Source organism: Desmodus rotundus, chromosome 10, assembly GCF_022682495.2.
Source record: "Desmodus rotundus isolate HL8 chromosome 10, HLdesRot8A.1, whole genome shotgun sequence".
NCBI classification, from domain to species: Eukaryota; Metazoa; Chordata; class Mammalia; order Chiroptera; family Phyllostomidae; genus Desmodus; species Desmodus rotundus.
In genome coordinates this window covers 35365637-35389607 of record NC_071396.1, presented here as the reverse complement: position 1 = coordinate 35389607, position 23971 = coordinate 35365637, and the positions used below count along the sequence as shown (strand labels likewise).

General features: G+C 60.4%; 2 protein-coding genes across 5 annotated transcripts; both read left to right on the top strand.

Annotated features, from left to right (window-relative positions):
- The first annotated feature begins 1159 nt into the window (after nt 1-1159).
- On the top strand, nt 1160-11985 carry FURIN (furin, paired basic amino acid cleaving enzyme). Of its 3 annotated transcripts, none has more exons than XM_045196646.3 (16): nt 1160-1281; nt 4306-4645; nt 4992-5090; nt 5200-5295; nt 5630-5758; nt 5867-5943; nt 6250-6338; nt 6863-7035; nt 7461-7673; nt 8098-8198; nt 8318-8421; nt 8503-8620; nt 8728-8907; nt 9336-9460; nt 9555-9665; nt 9886-11985. In XM_045196646.3, the coding sequence occupies exons 1-16, from the start codon at nt 1265-1267 to the stop codon at nt 10476-10478; spliced, it is 2565 nt and encodes an 854-aa protein (XP_045052581.3). In that variant the 5' UTR covers nt 1160-1264; the 3' UTR covers nt 10479-11985. The 3 variants fall into 3 exon arrangements, with proteins under 3 accessions (XP_045052581.3, XP_024417503.2, XP_071075563.1); XM_024561735.4 differs by lacking the exon at nt 1160-1281 and adding an exon at nt 1345-2128; XM_071219462.1 differs by lacking the exon at nt 1160-1281 and having other exon boundaries at nt 4309-4645; nt 9555-9661; nt 9886-10429.
- A 93-nt stretch (nt 11986-12078) lies between these two features.
- FES (FES proto-oncogene, tyrosine kinase) lies at nt 12079-22851 on the top strand. 2 transcript variants are annotated; one of them, XM_024561649.3, is made up of 19 exons: nt 12079-13220; nt 13654-13872; nt 14054-14227; nt 16010-16106; nt 16205-16388; nt 17527-17664; nt 17739-17858; nt 17946-18068; nt 18158-18344; nt 18461-18544; nt 19036-19245; nt 19516-19638; nt 20016-20069; nt 20646-20764; nt 21050-21144; nt 21246-21369; nt 21633-21790; nt 21923-22045; nt 22489-22851. In XM_024561649.3, the coding sequence occupies exons 2-19, from the start codon at nt 13663-13665 to the stop codon at nt 22629-22631; spliced, it is 2466 nt and encodes an 821-aa protein (XP_024417417.2). In that variant the 5' UTR covers nt 12079-13220; nt 13654-13662; the 3' UTR covers nt 22632-22851. The 2 variants fall into 2 exon arrangements, with proteins under 2 accessions (XP_024417417.2, XP_045052585.2); XM_045196650.2 differs by having other exon boundaries at nt 19453-19638.
- Nucleotides 22852-23971: the final 1120 nt, after the last annotated feature.

Sequence of the window (23971 nt, the reverse complement as noted above, 5' to 3'; positions counted from 1 at the left end):
GCATAGATACACATACAAATGAGACCTTAGCTTCTCCGACAGTAGGTCTCGAGATTTGCTCGCTGCTGTGAAGTTCGATCACAGGTGGGGTGCCTCAGTTCAGTTATCCAGAGCCCTAACCCAGTCGTGTCCGAACCACAGTTTAGGAGTGGGAAGTGGGGGGGAAAGAGGACCAGCTGCCCCAGGATCCAGTGGGAAGACTGGGCTCCGAGCGGCTCTTCCAGCTCTTCCCAACTCAGGCCGACGGTTCGGAGTTCGGGTCTCCGCGCCTCCCGCCGGGGGAGCTCGCGGAGCGAAGAGCCGAGCCCGGGGCGCAGGCAGTGGGGCCTGGGGGACGCGCCCGGCGGCCGCGAGGGCTTTGAGATCGCCAGCCGTGCTTCCTGCTCGCCCCGAGAGGAAGCGGGAGGCGGCAGGCGCCCCGGAAGGCCGTAGAGCAGCCGCTGGGGGCTCCGCGCTCCTCCTCGAACGCGGGCCGGGACGGCATGGCGGCGCGGCGGCGGCGGGGCGGTGGGACGGAGACGGCGGCCGGGAGCGCGGAGGTGGCGCCGCGCGGGGGAGGGGCGCGGCGGCGGAGGAGGAGGAGCCCGGGCCGCCGCGGCTGACAGCGGCCGGAGTAAACAAGCCGCGCCGCCGCGGCCCGGCCGCTGCCCCCGCCCGCGCCGGAGCTCGGAACCAGGCCGATCCCTGCCCTGGTAGCCGGCCGGGCCGAGGCTGCGCCGCCGCGCCGCCCGCCTCCGCGCGGTGACGCTGCTGCCGGGCGCGGGGAGCGCGCGGAGCTCAGGCCCCGGCGCCGGGCTCTCTGCTCGGCCGACGGGGGCCCGAGCCGCCGCGGCGCTCGCCTGGAAAAGTTTCCCCGCCTGGGCTCCCCAAGGTAAGAGGCGAGGGCGCGTGGCCTGGGGAGCGGGACTTGTGCCCCGGGGAGCCGCCGGACTGGGCCCTCTGCCGAGGGAACCCACCTGAGCGCGCGCCCGCGTCGGCCCCGGCCCTGCCCGCGCCGGTACTTTTCCGCTGGGGACCGGGCGAGCCCTCTGACCTCAGGAAGCGCCGCGGGGCCCCGCAGAGGGCGGGATGGGGAGAGAATTCCAGAGGCATGGGCGCTCCCGCCCCCCCGCCGTCCCCCGAGGGTCGCCGCCGGCTCGCCTCCTCGGCGTCTGGGGAGGGAGGACCTGCTGTTGTAGGGGACGCGCGAGGTGGTTCCCAGCGGGGGCCTCAGCCTCGCCCTCACACCTGGACGGTCGGAGACTCAGGTGAGGGACCGGCGGCGATGGGAGGCCGGCTCAGGTAGGTGCTGGTACCGCCTCCCAGGGAGGCCTGGCGGAGGCCCCCGCTGTTCGCGCAGGGTGGCTGGACTGAGGGGCGGCCTGCTTGCCACATAGATCTGTCAGATCAAAACCTGCTCTCCCTCCATCCCCTATTTCCTTGACCCTGGGGGTAGGGGCAGACCCTCTTTCTCTGGAGAGTGCTGGGGTGTTTGTGGCTTAGGCAGTGCGATAGGAGTCGGCGATGGGGCCTAGTGAGGGCTGGGCAGCTGCCGGCCAGGTGTGTACAGGGCACAGCAGAGTAGTCAAGCCTGAGCCTACTCGACCACAGTGGCCCCAGCGTTACTATTTACTATAATTGGGCATCCACGTAAGATTTGACTTCTCTTTCTCTCTTTTTTTAAGCATTCTGTGGCTTAAAACAAAAAAACTTTGAAAACCTCTGGTTTAGCAGTTTTTACCACCAAGGAAACTGAGGCTCAGAGAGGAAGTGACTTATCTAAGATCACTCAGCAAGTGCGAGTGGAGTGGAGACTGGAGGTCACAATTTCAGGAGAGCCTTTAAGTGTCTGTAACTGGACCTGGCTTGGTAGGAGAGACCGGAAGGAGAGACTGGATCCGGTTTCCCAGGCAGCCCTGTCCACGCCAGACCCCAGCGCCTGGGAGGCAGCAGCAGGACCCCTAGGGGTAGGTTCAGTGTGGGTGCCTTGGAAAGGCTGTCTGTGTCCGGAGCTTCCTGGGGCCGGTAAAAAAGAGGACACCGCCATGAAGAGCGCCCACAGCTCTCTCCGGCCACAGCCGGGAGCTGAGTCCCATGTGAGAGGGCATCACGGAAGGCTAGAAATACAGCAAGAACTGGGACTCAGAGGGTGAGTCAGAGTCTGGGATGGGGGTGGGGAGAAGCCCATTCATTCATTGTTCTCAGCGTCTGCTCTTTTGGGAAATGGGGGGTCCTCGCTCCCTCCAGGCTGCTGAGGCAGGGCTGTCTGGGGGAGCATCTCAGCTTTGGGGAACCCATATCCTCCCTGCCACGGCTGGGAAGGTGGGCGTAGTGAGCACGCCCTTGCTTGGGGATTGTTCGGTTGTGCCTGAAGCCTGCTTTCTTTCCGGGTGCTGCAAGGTAATTAAATAGTTGGTTAATCACCTTTAACGCCAAACAGCTGCCGCTCCACCCACAGTCAGCCGGAATCTGGGCCAGCCTCACATGAACTGAGTGTGAGTTTGGTGCTTCCAGCAGGCTCACAGCACTGTGGTCAGGGGGTGATTTTTCATGACATCTGGACCCAAGAGGCAGCTATCGTGGTGGCAAGGAAGGGAGAAGAGGCCTCTTTCACATCTGTCTCTGCCCCCAGGGCCCCAATATCCTCTGTTAACTGAGGAGCCTTGGGTTCCTTCACTCCCTAAGGCTGGAGGTCTGGCTGCCCAGCCATTGGTTAGGCCAGCTTTCTGGAACTTGGCCGCCCAAGGCATCCTGGGGCTGTGGCTTCCAAGCCTGCCCCCAAGGAACCCTGTGGACTCTGCCCCTCTGGAGTGAGGAGCTGAGCTGTGGCTGCCTCCTGCCATCAGCTGTCAGGTTATTTTGGTGTAAACTGAAAATACTCCAGGAACAGTGTGTTGAATCCCCCCCAGCCTGAATGGTGGGGCTGCAGCCAGTAGCAGAAGGGTCACTGGAGAGGCTGGTGGTGGCTGCGGGCAGTCCCGGAGAAGCGAAGGGTTCCCAGGGGTGAGCCATTTGGAGGAGGAGCGGGGTTACCCTGGGCACTGTGAGCAGTCCCTGGCACTGAGATGGGATAACCCCCGCAGCCCAGCCGGGGTCTCCCCCAGCATGTCCCCACCCCAGGAGCTTGGCTTCTGGCTAGCTAGGGGCACTTTGTGGGGACAGTTATGTGGCCCCTGGTAGAGAGGTCCTGCCGTCTGTTTGCTGAAGGAGGAAAAACAACACGAGGCCTATTGATTCAGCCTCACCTTGGCGCTCCTGGCTCAGCAGCCAGTGTTTGCCCTGGCTTCCCCGCTCAGATTACGCAAGGCTGGTGGGCGTGGAGGGAGCAGGGGGGCTGCTGGGGGCCTCCAGGCCCAGCCGGACAGGGCCTGGTGGCCCCTGCATTCCCCAGGAAACAGCAAAAAAGAGTCTGGGCCACAGAGGGAAGGGAATCCACTGCGATCCCTGGGCTGAGCCCCTGAAGCCCCCATCCCAGCTAGGGTCACCCCGTTTTTCTTCCCAGGGGCTGCGCAGTACTGCAGATAACTCTAGGGCTGGGTCAGTTTTGCTGAACCAGGAAACCCTAGTGAGTTGCGTAGATGCCGCCTACTAAGGAACTTTAAAAAGCCAACGTATTATTCCTTTATAAAACATACCTAGGCAATTCAGAAAGCATACAAGGACACAAAGAAGAAAATACGTACTCATAATTCTCACCATCTTGAGAGAGCCATTGTTAACGTTTTAGTGTGTGTCCCTCCAGATCTTGTTTTGTAGTTATATATAAACATATGTGTATAAATAGTGTCTGGAAAACAGAAGAATCACGCGTATGTACTGGTTTATAACCCATGTGTTCGCTTTGATTCTGGTGAGCATTTGTTCAGGGACTCAAGCCTTGATATATATTTTTTAAAGATTTTATTTATTCATTTTTAGAGATGGGGGGAAGGGAGGGAGAGGGAGAGAAACGCTGATGTGTGAGAGGCACATCGATCTGTTGCCTCTCACACATCAACTGGGGACCTGGCCTGCAACCCCAGTATGTGCCCTGACTGGGAATGGAACCAGGGACCCTTCAGTTAGCAGGCCAGTGCTCAGTCCACTGGGCCACACCAGCCGGGGCATACCTTGATATTCTTCATCCCATCTTCTTGTGTGGGGAGAGGCATGGGAGCTGCGTGTGTGTCTGCCCATCTATCCAGCTGACCTTGGGGGGCTGGGCTTTCACCCCTGTCCCCCAGAACCCCTTTCTGGCCTGTGTGCAGTCACGCATGGGTGGGAAGGCAGCTTTAGCCAGTGACTGAGGGACTGACTCTCCTCCTTTTCCTCCCTTGCTCCTCCCAGAGCCGGCGGCCCCCATCCTCCTGCCACAGCCCTGCCCGCCTCGGCCCCATGCCCCCGCCAGTCAGCCCCGGGCTGCAGGCAGTGTGTTGGCACGTGGGAGCCGAGGCCCTGTGACCAGGCCCAGGAGACGCGGGCTCCTCGGTCTCAGTCCCCTCTCCCCTCCATGGAGCTGAGGCCCTGGTTGCTATGGGTGGTAGCAGCAGCAGGATCCTTGGTCCTGTTGGTGGCCAGTGCCCATGGCCAGGAGGTCTTCACCAACACCTGGGCGGTGCACATCTCCGGAGGCCCGGCTGTGGCTGACCGCCTGGCACACAAGCATGGCTTCCTCAACCAGGGCCAGGTAGGTGCTCTTACCGCCCACTGGCTTGGACCTAGGACATAGCGGGGGGAGGGCAGGGGTTCTGGCACTGGGAGCAGGAACTGTGGGGCTTGTGTTCTCCGGGGCACGTTCTGGGTGGTCAGGGGCTTGGCCTGTCCTGGGGCTTCTCAGAGGACCAGTGCAACCCCAGAAGGGGCAGCCCCCCTCAGTTCCCTGCACCTTCCTGCTGGGTCCTGGGTGGGAAACAGGTGCCCACCAGCCCTTGCCATTGTGTGCCTCCCCTGCAACCTGCTGTCCACCTCTGTCCCCCACCTCCCTGGGGACTGACAGATGGAAAGCCCAGCTTAGTCTTCCTGCTCTGTCACAGATCTTTGGTGACTATTACCACTTCTGGCATCGAGCTGTGACAAAGCGGTCCCTGTCGCCTCACCGCCTGCGGCACAGCCAGCTACAGAGAGAGCCTCAGGTGAGTGAGCCCCGGCGCCTCCTGCTCTACCCTTCCCTTCCCGCTCTCAGGAGTGCTTCTCTCCTCCTCTCCCTCCTCCACCCACACTGTCTCCCTCATGCCCCCACAGGTCCAGTGGCTACAGCAGCAGGTGGCAAAACGACGGGCCAAACGGGATGTGTACCAGGAGCCCACGGACCCCAAGTTTCCCCAGCAGTGGTACCTGGTACGTTGCCTCCTTGGGCCCTGGGTACTCTTCTTCAGGTGCAGCCATCCGTCCACTGAGGGGCCCCGTAGGTGGCTGAGGCTGCTTTGAGGCCTCTTCTCACTCTGTCTCCGTGTGTCTGCAGAGCAGTCTCTCCCTAGCCCACCCTGCTAAGCCTGGGGCGGGGGAGGGGGCCCCGCCCTGAGCTCTTTACACTTCCAATGGAGCCCAGACGGCCAGTGGCGGCATATCAGGAGCAGCGGTGGGTAGGGAAGGGATTCTTCCAGGTACCCTAAACTCACACAGCCCACCCCATTTCCTAAGTGCCGGGGTGATGGGGGCGGGTGTCTCGCAGTCTGGTGCTGCCCAGCGGGACCTGAATGTGAAGGAAGCCTGGGCCCAGGGCTACACAGGACGCGGCATTGTGGTCTCCATCCTGGACGATGGCATCGAGAAGAACCACCCGGACTTGGCAGGCAATTATGTGAGCGGGTGTGGGGGGCGGCGGGGGTCCCCGGTGAGGACTTCTAGGGGTGGCCTCCTTCCACCAACATGACTAGGCTGCCCCTGATGACAACCATGTCCCTTCCAGGATCCTGGGGCCAGTTTCGACGTCAATGACCAGGACCCCGACCCACAGCCTCGGTACACGCAGATGAATGACAACAGGTCAGGAGCCACGGCCCCTGGTCCCCGCCTCCCTCCTGCTCTTCCCCCGAGGGAGCAGGGCTGAGCCTGGGTGCGGACTCTGCTTCCTGGGCGGCTGATGTCTCCTGCAGTCCTGGCCCCGCTGGGGCTCTGAGGGAGGGTTTGGCCAGAGCCAAGGTGGCCACACGCCATGTGGAACATGTGGGAGGGGACTGCACTCACACGTGGGACACACAGGTCACCGGTGGAGCGGCTTCGTGACCCTTCCACTTCTCAGGCCGAACCTGCCAGGCGTCGCCCACCACTCATGTGCTCTTCACTCTGCAGGCATGGTACACGGTGTGCAGGCGAAGTGGCTGCGGTGGCCAACAACGGTGTCTGTGGCGTGGGTGTGGCCTACAATGCCCGCATTGGAGGTGAGTGTGGGCCTGGGCCACCATCTTTGGGAAGGCCCTTTGGGTGGGGTTTTGCTCTGCCCGCTTCTCGTCCGCCCAGTGCCTGCTGCTTTCCCACTGAGGATCCTTTTGACCACATGGGTTATTCCATAGAAGGTTCTTAGTGACTTGAAGAGCTGAACCGCCAGCACTAGTGGCCCCGGGCTGGGGGTGGGTGAGTGTTTCTTCGCAAGAGCCTCTCTCCACCCTCACCACCCATTCTGAGTCCTTATATGGCAGGCCTTGATCACCACGCTCCTTTGGGAACCCAGAGATGTGTTCTGGTCTAGAATGTGTGGTTGAGAGTAGGGGTGTTCTATTTTCCCCTCCCCGGGTCTTGTATGTGAGAGGAAGAGCCAGGGAGGGAGGGCTCTGGGTATCCCAGCACCAGCGCCTCTCCTCCTCCCCTGTGCATCCTCTGGGTGCAGGGCCGGGTGTGCTCCAGGGGGTGCCCCTGGCAGCTGGACCCACGCAGCATCCTTCACCCCGCCCCCCTCTGTGGCCAGGGGTGCGCATGCTGGACGGCGAGGTGACAGACGCGGTAGAGGCACGCTCCCTGGGCCTGAACCCCAACCACATCCACATCTACAGCGCCAGCTGGGGCCCTGAGGACGACGGCAAGACCGTGGACGGGCCAGCCCGCCTCGCCGAAGAGGCCTTCTTCCGGGGAGTCAGCCAGGTGAGCGGGAGGCGAGGCCCAGCCTCTGTGGGTGACCCAGCTGGGCACTCTTTTTTCTGTAGCTTTCTTCCTTGTGTTTTTCTGTTCCTGTGTTCTTGTGTTTAATTTCCACTTTACACAAAGCATGTTCATTAAAATGGTAAGGGACTAGATGGGTAGAAAAAGGGAAAAGTAAATCAAAATCACCTATACTTCTGCCCTCTGGAGTTACCACTCTGAACATCTCAGAGGTGGTCCAGGTCTGTTTCTTTTTGTGCAGGGACAGACGTGTTTGCATGTATGCCTGACCCAGCAGGGGAGCTAGGGGGTGGACAGGAGGTCTGTGAGAACGAGGCCCCAGCCTTCCCAGTTTGCCACAGTGTCTCTTCCTATCAGGCCTCCCCCAGGTCCTGTTCTCGAGTGACCCCAGCCTGCTCTGTCCACAGGGCCGCGGGGGGCTGGGCTCCATCTTTGTCTGGGCCTCGGGGAACGGGGGCCGGGAGCATGACAGCTGCAACTGCGATGGCTACACCAACAGCATCTACACGCTGTCCATCAGCAGCGCCACGCAGTTCGGCAACGTGCCCTGGTACAGCGAGGCCTGCTCCTCCACGCTGGCCACGACCTACAGCAGCGGCAACCAGAATGAGAAGCAGATTGTGAGTCTCGCCCCGGGTGGGGGTGGGGGAATGGGACTGCCTGCTGGCTCCGCGCAGCCCCATCTGCGTCCCACATGCATGTGGCTGGGTGATACGGGCTCCGGCGGCGTTGTGGGGTGGAAGCCGGGGGGCGTGGAGCAGTCTGTAGGGCCCCTGAGAAGGGTAGACCGTCCTTAAAAACAAATGTCGCTCGTAATGACATCCAACTTCCAGTGTGGTCCTCCTGTTCCTTGGGAAACTGAGGCCCAGAAAGGGCCAGACATTGGCCTGTTCCCAGCGAGGCAGCCCTGGGACCTGGGTGTCCTGGTCGTGGCACGTCACCCCACCTGTGGTGCTCAGGGCCTGTAGGCAGAGGGAGGGCAGCCAGGTGGCCTCTCTGGTCCCCTGCACTTACCCCAGGCTCCATACCGCGTCCTCCCCACAGGTGACCACGGATTTGCGGCAGAAGTGCACCGAATCTCACACAGGCACCTCGGCCTCTGCCCCACTGGCAGCTGGCATCATCGCTCTCACCCTGGAGGCCAAGTAAGTGGTGGGCGCGGAGGGCCATCCCTGTCCCCACCAGCGCCCTCTGCAGGGCAGCCGTAGGTCTCTAGGTTCTCTGCTGAGAGACTGAGCCCAGGCGCTCTCTCCTTCCTTCGCAGTAAGAACCTCACCTGGCGGGACATGCAGCACCTGGTGGTGCAGACCTCAAAGCCAGCACACCTCAATGCTAATGACTGGTCCACCAATGGTGTGGGCCGGAAAGGTAAGGACTGGGTGGCTCCGTGGGCTGGATCGGGGGTCGGTGGGGAGCCCTCTATGCTGACCCCACTTCCCCTGCTCACAGTGAGCCATTCCTATGGCTACGGGTTGTTGGACGCTGGCGCCATGGTGGCCCTGGCCCAGAACTGGACTACGGTGCCCCCCCAGCGGAAGTGCATTGTTGACATCCTCACTGAGCCCAGGTGAGCACCGCAGCCTGGAGGTGGGGGGGGGCACATAAGAGTGGCAGTGGGTGTCCTCGGGTCCCTGTGGGCCAGGCTGATAGACCGTCTTGGTGCTGTGCGCACAGGGACATCGGGAAGCGGCTGGAGGTGCGGAAGACCGTGACCGCCTGCCTCGGGGAGGCCAGCCACATCATGCGGCTGGAGCACGTCCAGGCGCGCCTCACCCTGTCCTACAACCGCCGTGGCGACCTGGCCATCCACCTGGTCAGCCCCATGGGCACCCGCTCCACTCTGCTGGCTGCCAGGTGCTTGCCCGGTCCCCTGCGCCGCCCACCCTCTACCTTGAGCCAGTGCATGTGTGTGTGTGTGTGTGTGTGCGCGCGACATTTCCTGCACCCAGTTGGCCCTGACGGTCACCGAACGCTGTCAGTGGGGCGCTGTGGGCACTTTCTGAGGGATGCTTTCATACTGTGGGGTTGTCCCGTGTTGCAGGAATCCCCAATTCCACCCCTCAGATGCCACCACATCTGTGTACCTTCCATGTGTAGTGCCCTTGCATGTTTCCAGAGTCTTCCAGTTAAGAATATCTGGCCTGTGGGGAATGAGAGTCAGCAGGCATCTCCAGCCCAGTGGCGGGGTTGGTGTTGCCGGGGGCGCGTCCATGGTGGGCTTGCTGCCTCCTGGCTCGGGTCCCCAGAGGCCTCAGAGGGCTGTGTGCTCCCTGTTCCCTCAGGCCGCACGACTACTCTGCGGATGGGTTTAATGACTGGGCCTTCATGACAACCCATTCCTGGGACGAGGACCCCTCTGGCGAGTGGGTCCTGGAGATTGAAAACACCAGCGAAGCCAACAACTACGGTATGGGGGGCGCTTGAGGGTGGGGAGAGCCCGTGGAGTCTGGATGCTGGGTCCCAGCGCCGCTCACTCTGGCCTCCTCCCCTGCCTGGAACAGGGACGCTGACCAAGTTCACCCTTGTGCTGTACGGCACGGCCCCCGAGGGGCTGCCCACCCCTCCCGAGAGCAGTGGCTGCAAGACCCTCACATCCAGCCAGGCCTGTGTGGGTCAGTACCTGGTGCTGTTGGGGTGTGGGGCCTGAGGCTGGGGGGGAAAGAGGGTGCCTGTCCCAAAGCCATGTCTAGGAGGAAAAGGGGTCTGAAGCCTTTGGGGTGACCCCGTTCTGGGGCCAGGGGCTCTTGGGGAGTGTGATGACTGGTCCTGAGGCTCCACAGCCTGTGCCAGGGGCAGCGTGGCTGACACGTGCTTTCTGTCCCAAACTGGCAGTGTGCGAGGAAGGCTTCTCTCTGCACGAGAAGAGCTGTGTCCAGCACTGCCCCCCAGGCTTCGCGGCACAAGTCCTCAACACACACTACAGCACCGAGAACGACGTGGAGACCATCCGCGCCAGTGTCTGCGCCCCCTGCCACACCTCGTGTGCCACCTGCCGGGGGCCAGCCCCCACAGACTGCCTCACTTGCTCCAGCCACGCCTTCCTGGACCCTGTGGAGCAGATATGCTCCCGGCAAGGCCAGAGCAGCCGAGAGTCACCCAAGCAGCTGCCGCCCCCAACCCGGCTCCCTCCGGAGGTGGAGGTGGAGCCGAGGCCGAGGGCCGGGCTGCTGCCCTCACACCTGCCCGAGGTGGTGGCCGGGCTCAGCTGCGCCTTCATCGTCCTGGTCTTCATCACTGTCTTCCTGGTCCTGCAGCTGCGCTCAGGCTTCAGCTTCCGGGGGGTGAAGGTGTACACCATGGACCGTGGCCTCATCTCCTACAAGGGGCTGCCCCCTGAGGCCTGGCAGGAGTGCCCCTCAGACTCTGAGGAAGACGAGGGCCGGGGCGAGAGGACCACCTTTATCAGAGACCAGAGCATCCTCTGACGAGTGCCCACCGCTGCCCCTTCGAGACCGTCTCCGCCTCGGGCACTTTTTAATTCACCAAAGTATTTTTTTATCTTGGGACTGGATTTGGACCCCAGCTAGGAGGCAGGAGGGGCAGAGACGGCTTCCCACCCTACCCTTGGGCCTTCTGGCTGCCTGAAGTGGGGTCCCAGAACCAGCTGGGGGGCAGGGGAGGGCCTCGCCCCACCCCAGCACGCCCTCTGAGGAAAGGAGTGAAACCTTAGGGCAGCTCTCCAAGGTGGTCCAGGCCCCAGCCAGAGTTCCCTGCGGTATAAAGAGGGGAAGCCCTTCTCTCTCGGGATCCCTGACCTGGTTGCAATTCTGGCTTCTTCCCTGTCCCTCTAAAGCAATAATGGTCCCCATCCAGGCAGCAGGGAGGCTGACCAAGGGGCAGGTGATGGAGGAGGCCACCTCTTCAAGGGCTTGTGCATCCTGGACAGCGCCCCCACCTCCGATGCGCCTCAGGCAGAAGCAGTGATGGAAGGAAGGGACCAAGGCGAGGCAGGTGCTTCCAGGGTGTGTGTGCACGTGTGTGTGCCTCTACTCACCACAGCTGACAGCCCGTTGAGCGAGGCTGGCCCCGCCAAGCCCCTTGCTGGTGTCCGGACCGCCCTACCCTCCCGGGGCCCAAGTCCCTGTTTTCTGAGCCCGGGGCTGCCTGGGCTGTTGGCACTCACGGCCTCGGAGCCCCTGGGTGGGTGGTGGGGAGGGACGGTGGCCCAGCCGGCCTCTCCCGCCTCCCACCTGATGCTGCTTTCCCCTGTGGGGATCTCAGGGGCTGTTTGAGGATATATTTTCACTCTGTGATTATTTCACTTTAGATGCTGATTTTTTTTTTTGTATTTTTAATGGGGGTAGCAGCTGAACCACCCACGTTCCTACACCTACTTTCCACCTTGCTGTTCCCCCAGCTGCCCTGGCCCTGAGGTGTGGGGGCCACAGCACGTTGCAGGGGAGTGAGGTGTAGCTGAGCCCCAAGTCCTGAGGAGGCTGGCCAGGGGCGCCCTCGGAAAGGAAGATTGCGGTGGGAGGGGCAGCTGTTGTCCTTGTCCAGATGGGGCCTGTCGTGCCAAGGGCTCAGGGGTCACTGGTTCTCCAAGTGCCAGGGGTGGGCAGGCAGTGGCACCACGCCCCCTCCATCACTGTGCCCTGGCGGAGAAAGCACTGGCCTGGCCTGCCCCCTCCAAGTTCCGCTCTTCTGACGTGCCTTTCGCACCCCTCCCAGTAGGACAATCAGCCCCCTTCTGTTTGGGAACCCTCTTCTTCCTCTCCCCTAGCCCCTCCTGGCACCTAGCCACCTGCCCGGGGTGCCCCCTCCCGCCCCCTTGTGGCCAGCCCGGCTGGTTTTGTAAGATACTGGGTTGGTGCACAGCAATTTTTTTTCCTTGTAATTTAAACAGGCCCAGCATTGTTGGTTCTATTTAATGGACACGAGATAATGTTAGAGATTTTAAAGTAATTAAACGTGCAGACTATGCAAACCAGACCAGGTCTCCAGTGTGGTGGTACCATTCTTCCCAGGTCCCTGGGACGGCATCTGGTGGGGTGGGGTGAGGCGGCGGGGGGCGGGAGGGAACACCAGATGCCCAGTGTAATGTCTGCATGCCTCAAGAGGGGCCAGAGTCAGGACTGCAAAGTCTGTCTGCTGAGGGGTCCTTTTCAAGGGTATCCAACCTGCAGCCTGTAGGCTCCATGCGGCCCAGGATGGCTACGAACGTGGCCCAACACAAAATCCTAAATTTACTTAAAACCTTTTTTTTTGCTCATCAGTTTTTGTTAGTGTTTGTGTATTTAATGTGTGGCCCAAGACAACTCTTCCATGTGACCCAGAGACGCCAAAAGGTTGGACACCCCTGCTTTAGGGAGCAGATGGGGACGAGCCCCAGGGGGTTGGGACAAGCTGAGCACCTCCACCCCTACAGGCCTGGTCTCCAGCAGGGTGGACGGTAACAGCCTGTGTCCCCATTGCTCAGGGTCTCCCTGGGCTGAATAAGTGTCTGGTCACCAGGTGTCAGGCTGAGGCCTACAGTGGGGCCAGGCAGGCCAGGGTGCTCTTGCCGGGGAGAGCCTGAGCCCCAGCTGAGCAACTACCTCTGCACTCCCCAAGTCCACCCCTCAGGTCTCCCTGGGACAGAAACTCCCCCCACCCCTGGGAGAGGCAGGGGTGGTTGGTCCGCCAGGACCTGTGTGTGAGAAGCAGGCCTCTCCTAAATAGATTTACTCGGAAATTTTATTTCAAGGGAGGCTGGCACCAGAGTGCTCCTTGGGGAGCCCCTGGGGTGCAGAGGACCTGGACTATGCTCACTTTCACTCTTCTGGGGCCACTGGGCTACTGCTAGGACTGCCCGCCTGCGGCTGCACCCCCAGGCTCAGAGGCCGAGTGCCTGCCACAGCCTCTCCCTGTGCTTCCCCCTCCAGAAGGCAACCTGGGGCCGCTCCCTGTCCCCACCCCAGGCCCTGGGGAGTGCTGGCCCAGGCTGCCCTCTGCAGGGCCATTCTTCCCCCGCCCCGCCTCCCTTCCGTTTCCGCAGTTGTGTGGCTGGGGCTGGGCAAGGGGGGCCGGCAGGCATGGGGGCTACCGCCCGCCCCTTCCCCTCAGTGGCCCGCCCCAGGGCCTGAGCTAACTGAAACCGCAGGAGGAGGAAGCACCAAATCAGGAACTGGCCACTTGGCTGGGCCTAAGTCGGTCCCCTGCGGGCCCCTGGATCAGCTGCCGGAGCGGTGAGTCCTGGGACCAGGGACCCGGGAGGCAGCGGGCAGTGGGTGGTGGCCTGAGAGCAGGGGCTGGGACCCAACAGGTGCACACTGGACAGGGAACAGGCCGGGGCAGGGGTGGCCTCAGGAGCAGGGCCCAGGCTGGTGCACTCCTGGGACGGGTACTGGGTGGAAGGGAGGAGACTCAGTGGTGCTGTTCCAGTACTGGGAGGGGACCCCTGGCGCCAGGCCTTTGCATGAGACACAGGAAACAGAGTCAGTCCCAGGCGAAGTGGTGTTTTGCACCTGTGACTGCATTTCTGCTGGACAGGCCCCCAGCCCCCATCAGTCTGCAGCTTCTCTCCGTCCTCAGCCTGTAGCTTCCCTGCCCTACGTCTCTCCATCTGCAGCAACAGCAGCTGCCTCCCCCACCTGTGGCTTCTTCTTACTCTATCTGCAGGACAGCACTATGGGCTTCTCTTCGGAGCTGTGCGGCCCCCAAGGCCACGGGGCAGTGCAGCAAATGCAGGAGGCCGAACTCCGGCTGCTGGAGGGCATGAGGAAGTGGATGGCCCAGCGGGTCAAGAGTGACCGGGAGTACGCAGGGCTGCTGCACCACATGTCCCTGCAGGACTGCGGGGCCCAGAGCCGGGGCAGCCTCAACAGCCCCATCAGCCAGGTGGGGTTCAGGAGGGCCTTAAGCCTCCTCATCCCCTTCCCGCCTTCACCCCAAGAATTCCTGGAGGTTCCAGGGATATCTGTCTGCCCTTCCTTTCCCGAAGACCCCTGGGGAGGGTTAGAGATTAGGCAGGCCCGGCCCTGGAGTCCCCTTTCCCTGTCTCACCTGTCCCGTGCTGCAGTCCTGGGCAGAAATCACCAGCCAGACGGAGGGCCTGAGCCGGTTGCTGAGGCAGCACGCGGAAGATCTGAACTCCGGGCCCCTCAGCAAGCTAAGCCTGCTTATTGGGGTGCGGCAGCAGCTGCGCAAGACCTATGGCGAGCAGTGGCAGCAGCTGCAGCAGGAGCTAACCAAGGTGGGTGGGCTTCTGGGGACTTCACCTGGCCACTTCTGCCTACATTTTCAGCTAAAAGGGCTGGTTTTGTACAAGAGCCCCTACATTCACAGGAATGTGGAAGTCCTGACCACAGGCCTGTTCCCAGTAGCTTCCTTTTGCACCTTCTTGAGCTGGCATGTAGCAGGACCTCCCTATGCATTTTCTGTCACCCTACTGTGTGCCTGGGCATCAGGATGAGTGGTCCGGCTGGTGCTGGGGAGCACAGATTTATGATTCACTGCTCACAGGGCACCAGCTGGCTCTGGGAGCTGAGAGACAAAAGAATGAGGGCCAGTCTGTCTGCCCTTGGCCTCGGTGGGCTCTTCACAGAGATACCACAAGGCAGCAGCATAGCCCGACACAGAGATTAAACACTGGGGCTGTGAAGTCCGCCTGTCTGCATTTGAATTCTGCCCAGCTCCCAGTTTAGAGGTTGTGTGATCAGAGCTATTAATCTGAGTGCTTTCTGCCTTCTAAGTCAGCAATTTTCAACCAGTGTGCTGCAAGAACTTTTGAATGTTCAGTCAGGGGCAGTGATCTCTTTTCCCTTAGATTGTGAAAAAAAAAAATGGCAACAGCCAACACAATAATAGCCATCGGTGTGAATGTCCTGTGTTGAACCATAAACATATAGGTCATATAACAGAGTTGCATCTTACTGGTCACATCACATAATAAGATTGCGTCTGATTGGCTAGCTCTTGCTACCAGAAATCCTTACCTGCAAGTACAGGAAACTGATTTTTTAAAAAGGCCATGGAGCAAAAAGGATAGGTAATTAATTCTTTTTTTTTTTTTTTTGGTAAATTATATGTCAAAATTATACCTTTTTGGTTTTTGGGGTTTGGGGGATTTTTTGGTCTGATCGCCAAAAAATATTTTTTGGTGTACCACAGGATTTTAGTAATTAGTGCCAGGAGATGAAAAAGGTTGAATATTGTTGTTCTAATTGAATGTGCTGGTGGCCCCCTCGAACCAACCTCTTCCACCAGAGCAAAGCCTGGCCTTGCCGTGGACCTACAGCGGCCCCTGGTGGCCAGTGTGGGTCCACTCCTCTCTCTCCCCAGAACCTTGTCTAAACACAGGGTGGGCCTGTTGTTACAGGTGCTTTTAGGGGCACACAGCCACACCCATTTGTTCTCAAGTTACCTGTGGCTACCACAGAGCTACAATGGCAGAGCCGAGTAATTGCCACGAGAGTGTATTGCCACATGGCCAACATGCCTAAAATGTTTACCAGTTGGCCCTTGAAGGAAAAGGCTCATCATCCAGCCTATACATTTAGCTCAGTTTCAGATGGGGAAACTGAGGTTCAGAGGAGAGGGATGCAACCGGCCCAAGAGTATCCCAGTACCTAAACAGGGGACTGGGGATAAGAGCACTGGTCTTGCCCATCTGTTGTTCCTGCCACCAGCAACATCATTCGCAGGGCTCAGTGCGAAATGAAGATGTGGGGCCCTTGTGAAAGATTCTGTGAGCATTTCAAGGTGGCATCAACAGAACGTTAAACCAAGCGTGGAGGCCTTCTAAGTGTGGAGCTCTGTACCTGTATGCCTCCAGGCCCTGCCTGCCACCAGACACCACTCTGGGCCACAGAGGGGCACTTGCAGCCTCCCCCATGCTCCAGGGGCTTGCCCTTAGTCCAGCTTCTCTGACCCCATAGGTGAGGCCCCAGAGGTCTGCAGGCCCCCACTGGAGGATGGACTTGGATGTGCTGCCCTGGGGACCTGCTGACCCACACTGCCTCTTCTCTCTCCCCAGACCCACAGCCAGGACATCGAGAAGCTGAAGAGCCAGTACCGATCCCTGGCACGGGACAGCGCCCAGGCCAGGCGCAAATACCAGGAGTCCAGCAAAGGTGTGTGCCTTCCCTCTGACCTGTCCACAGGTGCCCAGGGCGTGGGGGCTGCCCAGGCCTCTGTGCTGTCACTCACCCCCCTCCCCTTAACCTGGCAGACAAGGACCGTGACAAGGCCAAGGATAAGTACGTGCGCAGCCTGTGGAAGCTCTTTGCTCACCATAACCGCTACGTGCTTGGTGTGCGGGCCGCACAGCTGCACCACCACCACCACCACCAGCTCATGCTGCCCAGCCTGCTCCAGTCATTGCAGGACCTGCACCAGGAGATGGCATGCATCCTGTGAGCCCACAGCCCCGCCCCACCCCGTCACAGCCCAATCACCCTGCCACCGTGCCCAGAAAAGTCAGTCCTGTAAAAGCGATGGTCATGGAATCGTGGGAGAACAGGCCCTGGGCCGGGAATTGGTGCCAGTCCGTTTACATCTGAATTACATTATTCCAGGGCCCCTGATTGCAGGGGTTCCTTATATTTATTGAGCACCATTCTAGACTCTGGGATACATCAGAGAAAAACACAGATAAAAATATCTGTCCGCTAAGATCATTCCTATCAGGGGAGAAAGTCAGTAAGTAAGATACAAAAGCATGCTGGAAGTGATAAGTGCTATGGGGAAAACTAAAACAAGAAAACGGGGTGGGGGGCGGCTTTAAACAGAGCAGTCTGAAAAAGCCTCAGAATGCAGGACTGAAGCAGAGGATGTTGGGAGAAAGAGGGAACAGCAGTGCAAAGGCCCTGACGTGAGAGAATGCTTGAAATCAGGCAAAAGCAAGGAGGCCGGTGTAGCCTGTGCAGAGTCGGAGGTCAGGTCCTGGGTGTATTTTGAAAGCGGAGCCAGTGGACTTTCTATGTGGACTGGAAGTGGGGTGTGAAGCGGAACAGTCGAGGGTGACTCCAAGGATTGGGCCTGGAGCGCCTGGAAAGATGCAGTAGCTGTTAGTGTATGCGGAGAAGGCCCTGGGAGAAACGGGCTCAGGAAATACGGAATTTGTTTTTCCACACATGGTGTCCAACAAGACATTTCGAATACGTAGATGGACATTTGCGATGGGGGGCGCTGGGGAGGTGCCAGGCCTGGGGACGTAAATGTGGGGGTTACAGCACAGCAATGGCTTATGTGTGTACCAGGGTGGCTGTCCGGGACAGACAGGAGTGCAGCTCACGTTTAACCAGCACTTCCTGTGTAACACACACCGTGCACTCCTATCTCACTCAGTATGACTCCCAGCACCCCCATGACGCATAGCAGGAAGTGACCACCAGGAGCCGGTCAGTAATTTGCCAGTGGTCATTTGGCTGGTAAATGATGAAGCGGAGCTCAACCCCACGGTCGACTCCCAACCCAGAGTCAGGGGTCCCGAGCTTCCCAGCCTTGCGCAGGCCTGAGGCCCTGCTGACCCGGGGTTCCATCTGTTGGTAGGAAGGAGATCCTGCAGGAATACCTGGAGATTAGCAGCCTGGTGCAGGACGAGGTGGTGGCCATTCACCAGGAGATGGCTGCAGCTGTTGCCCGCATCCAGCCGGAGGCCGAGTACCAGGGCTTCCTACGACAGCATGGGTAAGCACCCCCTTGCCCCTGCTGGGCACCAGGGCTGCTGGCCTGTTCCCTGACAGGGCACTGTCTCCCCGCAGGTCCACACCTGATGTCCCTCCCTGCGTCATGTTTGATGAGTCGCTGCTTGAGGACAGCGAAGTCCTGGAGCCTGGGGAGCTGCAGTTGAATGAGCTGACAGTGGAGAGCGTGCAACACACGTGAGTGACAGAAACAGAGGGGGTGCCAGGGATCTGCAGGGTACATCAGAGAGGCCGGCTGTACTGCTGCCCTTCCTTCTGGCACAGGCTTACCTCAGTGACAGATGAGCTGGCTGTGGCCACCCACACGGTGTTAAGCCGGCAGGAAGTGGTCACTCAACTGCAGCGGGAGCTCCGGAAGGAGGAGCAGACCATCCACCCCCGCCAGCGGTGAGTGGGTCCTACCTATAGCAGCCTCCCACCTGCCCTCCCTGCTGCTGGCTGCCAGGTGCAGGCTGAGCCCTCTCTCCTGCCAGCAGGGTTTACCTGCTGGGCAAGAGGCAGGTGTTGCAGGAGGAGCTGCAGGGGCTGCAGGTGGCGCTGTGCAGCCAGGCCAAGCTGCAGGCCCAGCAGGACCTGCTGCAAGACAAGCTGGAGAAGCTGGGCCCCGGCGAGCCCCCACCAGTGCCTCTCCTGCAGGACGACCGCCACTCCACCTCGTCCTCGGTGAGCACCCCACCGCCAACCGCGGCTGCCCTGCAGGCTGGCCCAGGCTGCGCTCCTCATTTTTGCCCTCCGCCTCCCAAGCCTGGCCACCTGCTGACGTCTGTCCCTGGCCTCAGGAGCAGGAGCGGGAAGGGGGAAGGACACCCACCCTGGAGATCCTTAAGAGCCACATCTCAGGAATCTTTCGCCCCAAGTTCTCGGTGAGTGGAGCCCAGGTGGGCCCATACCTCTGCCTCTTTTCCAAGTGGTGGTGGGCTAGTCAGGGGGGTCTCAGAAATGTCCCTCCTGGGCCCCTCCCACAATGGGGTCTGGGTTAGTCACTGGGTTGCCCTAGTAGAGAGAATGCTCTGCCCAGGCTGCTTTTATTGGGTGTCCAGGTGCAGACACCCCCCAGATCCTGCCACCCCTCCCCCACCCCTCTTAGCCACCACATGTGCAAAGGGACCTGCAGCCTTGGTTGCCCCACGGCTCTTCCTGCTCTGGGAGTGGTTGGGAGGCTGTGGCCTGGGGTAAAAGGCAAAAGCCAAGCCCAGGCTTCCCATCCCTGCTCTGCCCGGAGTGAGCCCGCTCTCCAGTAGTTCGGGAGGACTGAGGGCTATGTGAGGCAGAAAACCCCCCTGACCCCGAGTTGGCCTGGTGGCCTCCCCCTGAGGAGCTGGCTGAGTGACATCCCCTGCTCACTCCTCCCCAGCTCCCCCCACCGCTGCAGCTCATCCCTGAGGTGCAGAAGCCCCTGCACGAGCAGCTGTGGTACCACGGGGCTATCCCACGGACAGAGGTGGCCGAGCTGCTGACACAGTGTGGGGACTTCCTGGTGCGGGAGAGCCAGGGCAAGCAGGAGTGCGTGCTGTCAGTGCTGTGGGACGGCCAGCCCCGGCACTTCATCATCCAGTCCACTGACGTGAGTGGGCCTGGGCCCCAGCCCTCCTGCCCCCAGGGGACAGCCTTGCTTGCGAGGGTCACAGAGAGCTCCCTGTTCCAGCAACATAACCGCCTAACGCCTTCAGGGCGGCTTCCCCTACCTCAGGCGGGGAGCAGGTACTGGGGCACCATCAGGCTGTGCCTTTCTGCAGGCCCTTTCTCCCTGCCGCTCTGTGCCCCCTCCCAGGGCCCAAGCCCCCGTGGCAGCGGGGTGTGGAGGCTGCTCACCCCTGGTGCTCCTGCCCCTCAGAACCTGTACCGACTGGAAGGCGACGGCTTTCCCACCATCCCCTTGCTCATCGACCACTTGCTGCGCTCCCAGCAGCCCCTCACCAAGAAGAGCGGCGTTGTCCTGAGCAGGGCTGTGCCCAAGGTGAGCCTGGGCCCTGCCGCCCACCCCGCCCACCGCAGGCCTTGGGGAGCGTGGGTTCAGGCCCCCACAGTCAGGGCAGGAGGGGCTCCCCAGGTCCCTGGTCTACATACAGGGTCAGCCACCTGCTAGATTTGGAACATCAAGGCCACTCCCTTTCCACAGGCTGGCGCTCACCCACTTAGGTCCCCGCCTGGTCCCCAGGGTCATCCAATTATGATCCTGAAACGGTCCAACTGCCATTTCACTGAGCTACTGCTAGCAAATCGAGCTACCACGAAACGAAAGTTGTAGCCTTGGTAGGGGTTTTCAGTCCTTTGCAGGGCCCAGCATGCCTTCCCTTCGCTGACTTCTGACCCCCCACCCCCTCCCTCCCCCAGGACAAGTGGGCACTGAACCACGAGGACCTGGTGTTGGGCGAGCAGATTGGGCGGGTGAGTTGAGTGCCCTGCTGGCCTCCCAGCTCCCTGCAGTCCCCCTCACCCAGCTCCACTTCCAGCCCGCCACCCAGTCACACCAGCGCCCACTGCAGAGAGCTCTTTGGTCTCCCTGCCTCAGTCTGAGTCCCAGCTCCTGCTGACACCCCTCCCGGCCACCACCATACACCACCCTCCAGGACACAGGGAAGAGTCCCTGCCAGCCTGCCCCCCCCACCCCGGGTCCTGCCTCCCTAGGGGCCTCCACATGCAACAGGAGATGCACTGTGTCCATGGGAGCCATAAAACACCTGCTTAGGAAAGGGTTCAGTTTCCTACACGTGACGAGGCTTTTCCAACCCAAGGGAACGTGGCTTTGGGATTTTCCGTGTCACTTCTTGTAGTGAGCATGGCGAGTCAGAACAGACATCCCCTGCTTATCTTGTGGTGCTCATTTGCTTCCCCAACCAGGGGGTAAACTAGGGAGCCGGGATGGGGCGCTGAGTGAAGGGCAGGTGGGGACAAGCAGGGCTGTCCCTTGACACGAGAGGACTGTGGTCCAGGGAAGGGGGTAGACACCTAGGACTGTTTCAGGGGAACTTTGGCGAAGTGTTCAGTGGGCGCCTGCGAGTGGACAACACCCTGGTGGCGGTGAAATCCTGCCGAGAGACACTCCCACCCGACCTCAAGGCCAAGTTTCTGCAGGAAGCACGGTAGGTGAAGAAGTAATGGTCACCGTCGTGGCCCATGCAGGGTATTCCTCTGTGCGTGGCGCGATGCAGAGGGTCGGACTTCTGTGGTGTCATGTCATCCTCATAGATCTCCTGCCAGGGCAGGGGGCTCGAGGCTCAGTGACCCACCAGGGGTCACACATCCAGTCCTCCTGGCTTTTGAGCCCAAGCTTGTCTCTTCTGGTGCCCCTTTCCCTATCCTTCCCCGGGGCCGGGGAGAGAGGTGCAAGTCCCCAAGGTGGGAGCCTAAGCAGCAGTGCCCTCCAGGATCCTGAAGCAGTACAGCCACCCCAACATCGTGCGTCTCATTGGCGTCTGCACCCAGAAACAGCCCATCTACATCGTCATGGAGCTCGTGCAGGGTGAGCCCAGGGGCCGCACCGCAGGGGTCGGGCTTCAGCCCTGCTGGGTGAGCCCTCCCTGCAGGAGGCTCAACAAGGCTTCCCTCTGCACCCACCCCCAGGGGGCGACTTCCTGACCTTCCTTCGGACGGAGGGAGCCCGCCTGCGGGTGAAGACTCTGCTACAGATGGTGGGGGACGCGGCTGCGGGCATGGAGTACCTGGAGAGCAAAGGCTGCATCCACCGGTGAGCGAGGAGCTCCAGCCTCCTGCTGCCAGCCCCCAGGACCCTGCCCCGGCTCAGGAGCTCAGGATGTGCTATATCACCCAGCGCCCCTCAGCAGCAGGCCCAGTGCGAGCGCTGGGCTTAGCCTCTCGCCATGGACCATGGGTCCCGGGGCAGGGAGCAGCCTTTGTTCATGGGTGTGTCTAGAGTGCCCGGCTCAGGCAGGCGACAGATGCTGCGTGGACAGTGGCTAAGTGAGCCCCTCTCCTACCTGCTTTCCCCAGGGACCTGGCTGCTCGGAATTGCCTGGTCACAGAGAAGAACGTCCTGAAGATCAGTGACTTTGGGATGTCCCGGGAGGAAGAGGACGGGATCTACGCTGCCTCGGGGGGCCTCAGACAAGTCCCCGTGAAGTGGACTGCACCCGAGGCTCTTAACTACGGTAAGCTAATGACGCCTGGCCTCACGTGCCAACCTGGGCCTTGTCCACTGTGGGCTGTGAACCCAAAGTGGGGCACACCTCACGGATCGGTGGACAGGGTGGGCCCTCTGATGCCTCTGCACCTCCCTGCAGGCCGCTATTCCTCTGAGAGCGATGTGTGGAGCTTTGGCATCTTGCTCTGGGAGACCTTCAGCCTGGGAGCCTCCCCCTACCCCAACCTCAGCAATCAGCAGACTCGGGAGTTCATAGAAACGGGTAAGGCAGCCGCGCTGCATGGCAGCAGACTCAGAGCCAAGCTGTCGTCCCCGTGCTGCAGGGGGACTCTTCCAGGTCCCCTCACCTTCCCATCTTCCCATAGGGCCGAATAAGACCAGTCAGTCCTGTAGAGGCCACTGGGTAAACACTGTTGTGTCCCAGGCTATCAGTTAGTTCATTTGCTCTTCACAGCAAGGGATATGGGGGTAAATATGTCCCTTTTACAGAAGGAAAGACTGAGGCTTGCAGAGGTGGTGCAGCTAGCGCACAGTGAGATGGTGGTGAGGACCTCTGTGCACTTGGGGCTCTTGTGAGGAAGAGCAGCTCCTCGAGAACCGCTTCAGAGCAGCTTCAGCGGTTCCATTGCTCACAGTTTGCCGCCAGGGCTGTGAGGGGCCCCCAGATCCCCTCCTCATGCCAGGCTGCTGTGCCTGTCCTCACAGGGGGCCGCTTGCCTTCCCCCGAGCTGTGCCCCGACGCTGTGTTCAGGCTCATGGAGCAGTGCTGGGCCTACGAGCCAGGGCAGCGGCCCAGCTTCAGCACCATCTACCAGGAGCTGCAGAGCATCCGAAAGCGGCATCGGTGAGGCTGGGCCCGCTTCCCAAGCCAGCGGCCCTGCCGGCAAGATTGCTCCTCCATCCCAGCTCCAGCTGCCTCACGATGTGGGGCAGCTCTTAACGGTTCTGGACTCCAGCCCCCGGCCCCGGGCCGCTGGTGGGGGTGTGGCTCCATGTCTGCTGTGCCTCCACACTCCTGCCTGGGCCTCCTCTCCCAGGCAGAATTAATAAACCACTTGTGCCCGTCCAGTGCTCTCGGCATGTGCGCTCCTCAGGAGGGCAGGTCTTAGGAAGAACAGAGCGTCCGCACCGCAGCCATGAGGAAGGAGAGACGCAGGGTTCCTGGGGCAGAACCGACGTGTTTTGAGGAGCCTGTGGGGCGGAGGGGGGGGGGGGCGGGGGGGGTCAGCGTCACTTGTAAGTCGGGAAGCCCAGACAGAAATAAAGGCTGGCACTTGAGGCCTGAACGTCGTGAGCTTACAAACGTCAGAGAGTAGCTGACACTGTGGGCATGCACAGCAGTCCCTGGAGATTCAGAACAGAGGGGAGAGTCCGGGAAAGTTAGAGCCTCACTCCAAGGAGACTGGAGTGGCCAAAGAGATGGAAATCGCTTCTGGGGGAGTTTCCCTCGCACACAAGCTCACTGAGCAGTGGCGTAGCAGAGCAGGGAGCTGAGACCCTGAAACCTGGAACACTGTCAGAGCCTTTACCAGCAGCGACGGTGAAGGTCCAGAAGAGAAGAAGTATGAACAAACTGAAAAGCAGAGACAGGAAAGAGGGATTGCGCCCAAGAACAAAGCAGAACTTGGAGGCAAAATGGCCATCCCTCAAGAAAGTTTAGGAAATAGTTGACATCTATGTTCAAAGACATAAAAGCCCTACAACTTCTTGAAACAAGAGGAAGCAAATTAGTGTGCAACTAAATGAAAATACTAAGAAGTCAAATCATCTCTATTGGAAGTGGTAAAAAAGCAGAACTGAAGAACTTCTGCTTCTGGGTAGGATGTGGTAGGTCCCCGCAGGCCTCCACCCCCTTGCAGCAAGGAGGAGGAGACCACGTGACAATTTTCACTCTTAAAGAAAATAGAGCATGTTGGGAGGGATAAGAACCAAGGAGGAAAGGGCCCCTATGGGGTGAATGGAAGCTAGATGGCTATTTACTTCCCTGAGACAATTGCTAATTTGGGACATTGCTAAAGCTCAGAATTGTTCCAGACAGAGAGACTACCGAGGAAAGTAGGAACGAACTATTTCTGTAATATGCACTGGGCACAAGAGGAGCCCCAAATGCAAAACCAGTTTTCCTCATGGAACATCTGAGTTCCGGGAAGGCAAGTCCCCCAGCCTTGCAGTATTTAGGGAGGAGGCC